The sequence below is a fragment of the Monodon monoceros genome, unplaced genomic scaffold (assembly GCF_005190385.1).
Source record: "Monodon monoceros isolate NGI ecotype Baffin Bay Population unplaced genomic scaffold, NGI_Narwhal_1 Super_Scaffold_11, whole genome shotgun sequence".
Lineage (NCBI taxonomy): Eukaryota > Metazoa > Chordata > Mammalia > Artiodactyla > Monodontidae > Monodon > Monodon monoceros.
The window spans coordinates 95,653,602-95,666,115 of NW_021703767.1; the positions used below are offsets into that span (position 1 = coordinate 95,653,602).

Consider the following 12,514-nt stretch of genomic DNA (forward strand, 5'->3'; position numbering starts at 1 on the left):
AGATTTGCTATAATGGCAAGTCTTTCAAAACTCTGGCCTGGACAAAGGAGAGCTGCTTCTCCAACACCTCTGTGAAGGCAGCCCACACTGGCTGTAATCCATCTGCCACTGGAAACCCAATGAAATACTCCTAGCTGAATCCAAACCTAAATTTTTCACTATTGCTTCAGAGGCCTACCTACTCCTTATATTTCCCCATCTTCCTATAAAGTACATAGCCCTCATTCAACTCTATATACAAACACCCAGTTCTTTAATTTTTCCTTTTCACCAAGTTGCACGAAGAGTTACAGAATTAAAACTTTAGAGCTATTTCACTTAATACAAAGCAAAACATTTACTACTATTCCTTCTAAAGTCATGGATATGTACAGAAACCACAAATAAAAATGAGTTGCCTAATATCTACAATCTATAAATTATACCATACATTAAATTCAAATTTGGTATATATATGTATATATCAAATATATATACATATACACATGTGTATATATATGTGAATATATACATATAAACATATTCAAATTCCATCAGACCAAATAGTTGCCTCTTTCAATTCATCTCATTAATGCTAACCACTAGCTTAGACATTCAAAAGAAAGTTTCATAACAATTCTTAAGGATGCACGCTAAAGTATTTAGAGGTAAAGTGTCGTGTCAGCTTACTCTCAAAGGGTACACAAAAAAATAAATAAAAATAAAACAAGGGCTTCCCTGGTGGCGCAGTGGTTGAGAATCTGCCCGCTAATGCAGGGGACATGGGTTCGAGCCCTGGTCTGGGAGGATTCCACATGCCGCGGAGCAACTAGGCCCGTGAGCCACAACTACTGAGCCTGCGTATCTGGAGCCTGTGCTCTGCAACAAGAGCGGCCGCGATAGTGAGAGGCCCGCGCACCGCGATGAAGAGTGGCCCCCACTTGCCACAACTAGAGAAAGCCCTCGCACAGAAACGAAGACCCAACACAGCAAAAATAAATAAATAAATTACGAAACTCCTACCCCCAACATCTTCTTTAAAAAAAATAAAAATAAAAAAAAAATAAAACAAGTGTTTGTTATGTATACACATGTATGCATGTGTGTGCATAGATACAGAGATAAAGCAAACATAGAAAATGTTAATAATTGGTGAATCTTGGTAAAGATATATGGGTATCTTTGTTTTCAATGTTTCTATGTTTTTTCAACTTCTCCATAGGTTTGAAATTTTCCAAGATTAAAAAACAGGAAATGGGGACTTCCCTGGTGGCGCAGTGGTTAAGAATCCATCTGCCAATGCAGAGGACATGGGTTTGATTCCTGGTCCGGGAAGATCCCACATGCCACGGAGCAACTAAGGCCGTGCACCACAACTACTGAGCCTGTGCTCTAGAGCCCGTGAGCCACAACTACTGAGTCCACGTGCCACAACTACTGAAGCCCATGCGCCTAGAGCCCATGCTCTGCAACAAGAGAAGCCACCGCAATGAGAAGCCCACGCACCGCAACGAAGAGTAGCCCCTGCTCACTGCAACTAGAGAAAAGCCTGAGCGCAGCAACAAAGACCCAACGCAGCCAAAAATAAATTAATTAATTTAAAAAAAAAAAACAGTAAAGGACTTAAAATCAACTTAATTTTCCTTTCAAATGCACAACAGACAATTATGTCAGTAAGTTGTAATTAAAAACTGCCTCATTTTGGGACTTCCCTGGTGGCACAGTGGTTAAGACTCTGCATTCCCGATGCAGGGGGCTCGGGTTCAATCCCTGGTCAGGGAACCAGATCCCACACGCATGCCGCAACTAAGAGTTTGCAGGCCACAACTAAGTAGCCCGTGAGATGCAACTAAGGAGCCTGCCTGCTGCAACTAAGACCCAGCACAACCAAATAAATAAATAAATAAAATTTTTTTTTTAATTAAAAAAAATAAAAACTGCCTCATTTCGATTTGGGAAAAGTAGAGACTTTAGGCAGTTTACTAATATACTCTAAATTAGACTGAAGAATGGAAAAGAAATCAAATGAATTAAAAGTTCTATTTCTGATTTCTCTTGTGCCACTGTATCATAAATAACTCTATTCAAAGGTATGAAGTATATAAACACTCACTATCTTCTCCTGGACAAGGCATTCCAGGACGTTCTGGTACACAAGGGAACACTGAAAAACAAGAAACTAAAATTAATACAGCATATTTAAAACATACAAATTACACAGAATTTTAAATTCAAATATCACATAAATTGATCTAAATTTAAACCTGACCTTCTCTTGACACAAGATACTTAACATATGGTCAGTACTATTTTTTGAAGGGATCCATTTTACCAAGGCTATAATAAAAGAAATTCTTATGAAAGCGAACATCCATAAACAATGCATTAGAAGCTCAAATTACTCATTCCAATCCCTATTACATCACTAATTGATTTTTTTTTGGTCATTAGAGAAATCATTAACTATTTCCTTAAATCCTCATTGTAGTGACAAATTTGCTAGGATGAAAAATTAAAATTACAAAGTGTATACAAATATAAACATAAGCCACTACAGTTTTTCTAAACTTAGGAATAAATTAACATTAAAAACAGTATCCAAATCCAAAAATGTAAGTTTTGTCTTAGGAGCTACAGATTTATAAAAATGCTAATTCAAAACATTTTTATAGAGATAGAATATAATGAAATCGTACATTTATAAACATCTAGTCAACTCTTTGTAGTCTGTGATGTACAAAAAAGGACATGGTTTTGAGCACAGAGTATGGGAAACACAGTTCCTGGAATATTTTTAGAAGTTGAAATATAAGCTAACTTCTGAAAACAGATCTCTGATATAGCATAAAAAGTAATAAAGCTTAAAACAAATAATTTCTTTGAACATTCACTGTAGCTTTATTCTAGACAGAGATGACCAAAGGAAGACTTCTAACATTCTTCCAGGATCTCAACAAATTAGAGTATGAATCCCATGGGAGTCACTATGTCAAATTCTGAAGGGAGACAAAAATCAAACTATTTTTTTAAAAAAAATCACACTGTAAAGGAAAGTACAAAGGAATAATAACAAGGTATTGAAATAAGTCATTACATTGAGGGGAGATTTATATTTGTTTCAAGTTGTAAAGAGTTCCCTAGGTCTAGTCTCCTAAGGCTCCCAAAAATGTTATGTGAAATACTGCCAATGTATTGCAATTATATTAAGCATATTAAGTGGATTCTACGTGACCTAAAAAATTTGAGAGGTAGCATGGCAGAATGAAAAGCACACAGATTTGGAAAGAGAATACCTAGATTTACAACCCAGGTTTACAATGTACCAGTTACATGATGGCTGAGTTTAGGTCTCTCCTTCTATACAACTACCCACCTCTCAGGCTTGCTGACCTTTAACACACTAACGTCTATGATTACTACATAAATAGTTTCACAGTTAACCCTTAAACAAAAGAAAGGACATTTAAGATATCTTACCTTTGGAAACCATCATTTGCATACATTACAAAACTGCAAGGGGATGACTTAGGTTCTACTGGGCTCTCAATTCTTAAATTCTATGCTAAAACTTTGCTGTAAAACACTGAGATGATCACAGTTTAATACCCAAGAAGGTATACACAAATAAGAAATTTCGTAAGATTATAAGAAGCTGATCGATTTTGTCTTCTCTAGCATTTGAGATACTACTGAACAAGGACAATTACATAGAAATGAGGGATACAGATTAAGAAAATGACATCAGGACCATGTTTTTAAATGGTGAAGGATACAGGGTTATGTTTTTAAAGAAGTATAGTTCTAGAAGAGTAGGAAATGACTACTCCTTTACCATGAATCAAGAGTTCAGAATCCTTGTTTAGCTCATAAAGCCTAAAGGCTTCTTCTAACTCCAACTGAGACGATACTGTACATGGGTCTCCTAAAAAATATAAAAAGGAAAAGTAAAGCTCACTTTTAAAATCCTCTACATATGACCAGTAAACAATTTCTACTACATAAAATCTTGAGGAAAAACAATTTCATACTTACAGAGAAATATGTGACAAGGACTAAACTTGAGATATTTATTTAGACAATTCTATTCTCTGAAGTAGGTAACATAACTCCCACTCCTATTTCTACAAAATATTACATGAGGTTCACAGATACCAAACTTTAAATGTATAAAACCATTTAATTCTTGATGATGTTTACATTCAAAATATAGCAAACAGAATCTACCCTGACCACATTTTAGATTGTCAGTGCAAAAAAAGTTATAACAAAGCTATCCACTGACTATTTATAGAAACTCTGTGTCTGGATTTCTTTTTCTTTCTTTCTTTTTTTTGATTGTCACTGCAACATGATTAATGGCCAGGGGTAAGTTTTCTGTTACCTGTTTCTTCAAAAGAGGAAGTGAAAGTGGTTTCATCACCACAATATGATCAGAGGAGGTCTCTATTTAATGATTTTGTCAAATTTCTCCTTCACCGGAGTGCCTGCTTAAGAGGCTCACAGAAAACAAGCATAGCTACTAAAGTACTCTGGACTAAAGAGCAATCCTACTTGATTGCTTTTAAGTGTAAATGCCTAGTTTAGTAAACTTACACACAGAGAGGACAAGGAAGGAACATCTCCCTTAGTCAACCAGCCAGTGAACTGAGTCATCCCTGGAAATCAATGAGATGGCAAGTCCCCCTGTACGATGGCATTCCTCAGTGAAAAAGTCATTTCGAACACAGTTGGGCCTGAGCTGGGTCCTCAACGCTGCCATTCTTTTACTCATTCTTGTGGTTACTGGTTACACCAAGAGAGGCCATCAACCCCGTCCAAACTTCAATCACTCTCAGCAGGGAGCTCAGTCTACTACTTCAGAGAGAAAAGTGAGGTCATTTCCTTTCCTGTTGACTCAAAGAGATGAGTGCCTCTGTTCTTTTCTCCAACTTGGCCACTGAGTCCCTCCTTTCCTTTATCTTCTCTGGGCATTATTCCACTAGTCCTCCCCAGTTCTATCTTCATTTTTTCTTTCCTTCCACTAGCTCTTCTCAGGCAAAGGCATGTTTGAGTCTCCCTCTCAAAAACCTCTCTCCTGCCCAGGGTGCCATTCATTCTGTAGCCACAAGTCTCAAGAGTAAACTACAGACTGAAACGAGGGGGTAAGCAGGAAGAAATGGAAGAAAAAGGGACAGGGCCTTTGAATTTTGACTTCATACTTTTCTTTTGTATTTTTTAATTCATAGACTTATAATCTTTTAGACTTAATAGAAATAGCTTTTCTTCCTATCAAGAGTGAACCCACATTGCTTTCTCCATGTTCCTATCTTCCAAGCATTTCTCAAAATTCTGCTATCAGGTTTTAGTCCAAACACTTCTAAAACTGCTACATCTAATGTCATGGAAGCAGCTGCTGAAATCAATGGCATGTTTTGTCTTTACTCTGGTTGACCTCGCTATACCATCGAACAAAGTTATCCACTGACTATTTGCAGAAATTTTGTGTCTGGGTTTCTAAACATCATTCTCCTGGTCTACCAACTCTTTTTTTTTTTCATTTTATTTATTTTTGGCTGTGTTGGGTCTTCAGTTGCTGCGCGGGCTTTCTCTAGTTGCGGTGAGCAGGGACTTCTCTTTGTTGTGGGCTTCTGCTTGCGGTGGCTTCTCTTGTTGCAGAGCACGGGCTCTAGGCGCACAGGCTTCAGTAGTCGTGGAGCGCGGGCTCAGTAGTTATGGCACGCGGGCTCTAGAGTGTGTAGGCTCAGTAGTTGTGGAGCATAGGCTTAGCTGCTCTGCAGCATCTCCTGGACCAGGGATCGAACTTGTGTCCCCTGCATTAGCAGGCGGAAGCTTATCCACTGTGCCGCCAGGGAAGTCCCCAACTCTTCTTTTAACTTTTTATTTTGGAAATTTTCAAACATATTACAAAATCCTGTTTCACCTGTGGATTCACTCACTTATCCTCCTCCACCATGTCATTCTGAGCAAATCCCTATAACACTAGATAAAAATTCCTTAACGTAATCATAATACCATTATAAACCTATATAAACTAACAAAAATTCACTATAAAATATCCAAACATAACCATATACAAAAGAATAAAGTTGAACCTTTATCTTATATAATAAATAAAAATGAAATCAAAATGGATCACAGACCTAAATGCAAGAGCTAAAACTACAAAACTCTTGGGGGAAAACACAGGGAGAAAGCTTCACGACATTGGGTTTGGCAACAATTTCTTGGATGTGACACCAAAAGCACATGTAAGAAAATAATAATACATTGGTCTACAACAAAATTAAAAACTTTTGTGTGTAAAAGGACACTATCAGCACAGTGAAAAGACAACCTATTGGAGGAAATATTTGCAAATGATACATCTGATAAGGGATTAACACTCAAAATATGTAAAGAATTCCTACAACTCTACGACGAAAATAAATGAGCAAAGGATATTTCTCCAAAGAAGATATACAAATAGCCAATAAGCACATGAAAAGAGGTTCAACACCACTAATCATTAGGAAAATGCAAATCAATGAGATACCACTTCAAACCCATAAGGTTTTGTAAAACACACACAAACATTCACAGACAATAACAAGTGTTGGCAAGGATGTGGAGAAACTGGAATCCTTGTGCATTGATGGTGGGAATGTGCAATGATGCAGCAACCTCAAAAAATAAAACATATAATTACCATATTATCCAGCAATTCCACTTCTGGGTATACTTCCAAAGAACTAAAAGCAGAGGCTCCAACAGATATTTGTACACCCATGTTCACAGCAGCACTATTCACAACAGCCAAAAGGTAGAAGCAACCCAAGTGTCCAACAACAGATGAATGGATAAACAAAACATGGTATATACAGTTGGCCTTCCATATCTATAGGTTCTGAATCTGTGGATTCAATCAACCTCGGATCAAAAATATTTGAAAAAAAAATTCCAGAAAGTTCATAAAAAACTAAAACTAGAATTTGCCATGCACTGGCAACTATTTGCATAGCATTTACAATGTATTAGGTATTATAGGTAATCTATAGATGATTTAAAGGATATGGAAGAATATGCATAGGTTACATGCAAATACTACACCATTTTATTTAAGGGATTTGAGCATAACCAGATTTTGGTATCCCTGGGAGGCTCTAGAACCAATCTACTGGGGACACCAAGGGATGACTGTACATACAAAAGAAGTATTATTTAGTCTTAAAAAGGAAGTTGTATATAAACAGCTCATACAACTCAATATCAAAAAAACAAATAACCCAATAAAAAAATGGGCAGGAGGGACTTCCCTGGTGGCAGTGTTAAGAATCCGCCTGCCAATGCAGGGGACACAGGTTTGAGCCCTGGTCTGGGAAGATCCCACATGCTGCAGAGCAACTAAGCCCATGAGCCACAACTACTGAGCCTGCTCTCTAGACCCCATGGGCCACAACTACTGAGCCCGCGTGCCACACCTACTGAAGTCCACGCGCCTAGAGTCCACACTCCACAACAAGAGAAGCCACCCCAATGAGAAGCCTGTGCACCACAAAAAGTAGGCTCCACTCGCTGCAACTAGAGAAAGCCTGCACGCAGCAATGAAGACCCAACGCGGCCAAAAGTAAATAAATAAATAAATTTATATATTAAAAAAAAGTGGGGGGCTTCCCTGGTGGCACAGTGGTTGAGAGTCCGCCTGCCAATACAGGGGACATGGGTTCGTGCCCCGGTCTGGGAGGATCCCACATGCCGCAGAGCGGCTGAGCCCATGAGCCATGGCTGCTGGGCCTGCGCGTCCGGAGCCTGTGCTCCGCAACGGGAGGGGCCACAGCAGTGAGAGGCCCACGTACCGCAAAAAAAAAAAGTGGGAAGAAGACCTAAACAGATGTTTCTCCAAAGAAGACATACTGTTGGCCAACAGGCACATGAAAAGATGCTCAGCATTGCTAATTATAAGGGAAGTGCAAATCAAAACTACAATGAGGTATCACCTCACACTAGTCAAAATGGCCATCATCAAAAAGTCTACAAACAATAAATGTTGGAGAGGGTGTGGAGAAAGGGGAACCCTCCTACACTGTTGGTAGGAATGTAAATTGGTGCAGCCACTATGGAAAACAGTATGGAGGTTCCTCAAAAAGCTAAAAATAGCATCATCATATGATCTAGCAATCCCACTCTTGGGCATATATCTAGAAAAGATGAAAACTCTAATTCAAAAAGATGTATGCACCCCAGTGCTCACTGCAGCACTGTTCACAACAGCCAAGATATGGAAGCAACCTATGTGTCCATCAACAGAAGAATGGATAAAGAAGATGTGGTATATGTATGTACAAAGGAATATTACTCAGCCATAAAAAAGAATGAAATAATGTCATTTGCAGCAACATAGATGGACGTAGAGGTTATCACACTAAGTGAAGTCAGACAGAGAAAGACAAATATATGATATCACTTATTTATGGAATCTAAAAAAATGATACAAATGAATTTATTTACAAAACAGAGACAGACTCACAGACATAGAAAACAATCTTACAGGGCTTTCCTGGTGGCGCAGTGGTTAAGAATCCACCTGCCAATGCAGGGGACACGGGTTCGACCCCTGGTCCGGGAGGATGCCACATGCCGCAGAGCAACCAAGCCTGTGCACCACAACTACTGAAGCCCGCATGCCTGGAGCCCATGTTCTGCAACGAGAAGCCACCAAAATGAGAAGCCCCCACACGGCAACGATGAGCAGCCCCCGCTCGCCACAACTAAGGAAAGCGCGCGTGGCAATGAACACCCAACGAAGCCAAAAAAAAAAAAAGCAAAAAAGAAAACAATCTTATGGTTACCAAAGGGGAAAGGATGGGTGAGGGATACATTAGGAGTTTGGGATTCACAGATACACACTAGTATATATAAAATAGAAAAAAAAAGAGGAAGCAAATTTTGACACATGCTACAACATGAATGAACCTTGAAGACACTATGGTAAGTGAAACAAGTCAGTTACTAAAGGACAAATATTGTATGATTCTACTTCAGTAAGGTACCTAGAGTAGTAAAATTCACAGAAACAAGGTAGAATGGTGGTTGCCATTTGCTGGGGGAGAGAGGAGAATGAGGATTTATTGGGTAAAGAATAACTTTATAGGGTAAAATTAATGGGTAAAGAGTTTCAGTTGGGAAGATGAGAAAGTTCTGGAGATGGATGGTGCGGATGGTTGGACTGGCTCTATCACTATATTAACTAAGAAAAAGCCACAGAGTGGTGCTGTGCCAGTTCTAGGCTTCCACCTTATAAACATCTGGCATCTTTTGCTTTTGGGAGCCCTAAGTCACCATGTAAGAAGTTCAGCTGCCTCTGAGAGTAGAAGCCCTGAGACTACACAGAGAGAGAAAGAGAACCTACTATGCTAGCATCCCAGGTGAGCCTCCACGTGACTCCAGACCCGGATGCCATCCAATTGCTACTGCATGAGAGACCTCAAGTGAGACCAGCAGAGCCAATCAACTCACAGAAGTGTAGAAAGACTATAAAGTAAAAGGGTGGGTTTTTTTTAAAGCCACTAGGCTTTGAGGTGATTTGTTATGTCACAAACACCTTCCTGCCACCTTTCAAGGTGAATCTTGAAATTCTGTGTATCTTACAAGACCCAGGACAAATGCCACCTCTTCTGAAAAGCTTTACCTGAGGGGGTAATGTTTCACATTTTTTAAAAAATGCTACATATAATCTACTCATTTTTAATAACAGCTTTATTGAGATACAATTCACACAGCATTCAATTTACCCATTTGAAGTGTACAGTTCAGTGGTCGTTAGTATATTCACAGAGCTGTGCAACTACCACCATAATCAATTTTAGAACATTTTCATAACCCCTCCTCAAAAAAAACCCTTCCAATTAGCAGTCACTCCCCATTTCTCCCCAACCTCTCCTTCCATTGTCAGACCTAGGCAACCACTGATTATTTTCAGTCTCTACAGATTTGCCTTTTCTGGACATTTCATATAAATGGAATCACACAATATGTGGTCTTTTATGTCTAGATTTTTTTTGCTTAGAGTGTTTTCAAGTTCATCTAAGTTATAGCATGTATCAGTACTTCAGTCCTTATTTATTAGTGAATAATACAGTAAACATTCTTGAACTGAAATATTTGTGCTTGAGTAATTTCTCATGATAATTTCCTAGAAATAGAAATGATTGGCTCAAAGTGTGCCCATTTAAAATTTTGACAATTATTTCAAAATTTGGAATGATAGTAACTCCAAAAAGGTTATGACATATACACTCAACCAAGTGTGTTTTTCCTAACCCTTACAGGTAATGATTAAATTTTAACTATTTTCTAATCTGATAGATGAAAACTGATGTCTTATTTTAAAATCTTTGTTTCTTTATTAGTGATCCTTGAGCTTTTTTTGTCATTTATGAATAAGCTATTTGCACCTTTTTCAGTAGATGCTTTATCTATTTCTTTTTGACTTAATTATCTTATATTAGAGATAAGCAATCCTTTGTAAATGTTGCAAATATTTTTTCTCAGTTGTTATTACTTCTGTATCTGTGATTATGATGTTTTTCAATATAAAGAATTAGGAAAAGTCTTCCGTCTTTACATTTCCTTTTTCAGAATTTTCCCATTTATTCCATTTTAAAAATTTATTTATTTATTTTTGGCTGCATTGGGTCTTCGTTGCTGTGCAGGCTTTCACTAGTTGCAGCGAGCGGGGGCTACTCTTCGTGTGGTGTGCGGGCTTCTCGTTGCGGTGGCTTCTCTTGTTGTGGATCACAGGCTCTAGGCGTGCGGGCTTCAGTAGTTGTGGCATGCAGGCTCAGTAGTTGTGGGTCGCGGGCTGTACAGCGCAGGTTCAGTAGTTGTGACAGATTGCTTAGTTGCTCCGCGACATGTGGGATCTTCCCGGACCAGGAATTGAACCCGAGTCCCCTGCATTGGTAGGCGGACTCTTTAACCACTGTACCACCAGGGAAGTCCCCCCATTTACTCTTGAGCATTTATTTTTCCAGATGAAATTGCCAGTTTCTAAAAGATCCTATTAGAATTTGGGGGGGGAACTGTGCTCTTTACAGATTGATCTATAGGGAGTTTACTTTTTCTATGTTCCCTCTCCCTAACCCATTATTCAGGTTTTATTTATGGCACCCAATTGTTTTTTTGGTTTTTTAAACATCTTTATTGGATTATAATTGCTTTACAACATTGTGTTATTCTTTAAAGTTTATTCCTAGATTAAAAAAAATTATGTTATTACATGGATGAAATCTTTTCTTCCAATATACTTTCTGACTGAGTATTACCTTTATAAAGGAAAGCTATTTGTTCTCTCATATACTGACTTTATATTTGTCTTAGTGTTGTTGATATCTTAAGAGACTAGTTGAAAAATAGGTCAATATGATTCAACCAGATTGCACAGATAGAGCATTTTTATTTATTTATTTATTTAATATTTATTTGGTTGCACTGGGTCTTAGTTGTGGCAGGCAGGCTCCTTAGTTGCGGCTCCAGGGCTCCTTAGTTGTGGCACATGGGTTCCTTAGTTGCAGCATGCGAACTCTTAGTTGCGGCACGCGAACTCTTAGTTGAGGCATGCATGTGGGATCTAGTTCTCTGACCAGGGATCGAACCCAGGCCCCCTGCATTGGGAACGTGGAGTCTTATCCACTGTGCCACCGGGGAAGTCCCAGATATACCATTTTTAGATCAATACTCAGTACACTGATAATAACAGGTGTTGGTGAGGATGCAGAGAAACTGGAATCCTCATACACTGCTAGCGGGAATGTAAAATGGTGTTGCCGCTTTGAAAAACAGTCTGGTAGTTCCTCAAAATGTTGAACATTTGTTACCATATGACCTAGCAATTCCACTCCTAGATATATAACCAAGAGATATGAAAACATATGTCCACACAAAAAGCTGTAACGAAATGTTCATAGAAACATTACTCATAATAGTCACAAAGTGGAAATAACTGAAATGTCTATCAATTGATGAATGGATAAATAAAATGTGGGATGCATACAACAGACTATTAACCATTAAAAAAGGATTAAGTATTAATACTTTATATATCATGTCTACATTAGGTAAATCTATAGAAACAAGAGCTAGATAAGTGGTTACCTAGGTCTGGGGACAGTGGGGGAAGGAACTTGGGGGAAATAGAGAGTAACTGCTAATGAGCATGGGGTTTCTTTTTTGAGCAATGAAAATGTTGTAAAATTGATTGTGGTGACGGTTGCACACTCTCTGCACAAATATACTAAAAACCACTGAATTGTACACTTTAAATGATAAACGATATCTCAATAAAGCTATTTAAAAATATTTGGTGCAGCATTTTTATAAAAGTGAGTTCGATAACAAAGTAATATTCCAGTCCAAAAGCAAAGTCTGTCTTAACTTGCCTCAAAGAAATAAAGCAATTCTTTTATAGACTCACTTTCTCACTTATGCAAATTTCTCCCAATTTGCCACACACATGAAAGTGTAAGTCACATAATTACACTCTATTTTTTTTTTTTTTTTT

At 38.3% G+C, this 12,514-nt stretch overlaps 1 protein-coding gene across 5 annotated transcripts in view; it reads right to left on the minus strand.

Annotated features, from left to right (window-relative positions):
• The window catches only part of PRKCI (protein kinase C iota), a 78,048-nt gene that overhangs the window by 36,524 nt on the left and 29,010 nt on the right, over window positions 1–12,514 (minus strand). For 4 of the 5 annotated variants that reach the window (XM_029214907.1, XM_029214908.1, XM_029214910.1 and 1 more), the window contains 2 exons: window positions 3,812–3,901; window positions 2,093–2,143 (listed from right to left, as the gene is read on the minus strand). In XM_029214907.1, coding sequence (XP_029070740.1) covers window positions 2,093–2,143; window positions 3,812–3,901 — 141 coding nt within the window. Of the gene's footprint in view, window positions 1–2,092; window positions 2,144–3,811; window positions 3,902–8,503; window positions 8,533–12,514 lie in introns of those variants that run through there. The other variant, XM_029214911.1, reaches the window with a different exon arrangement.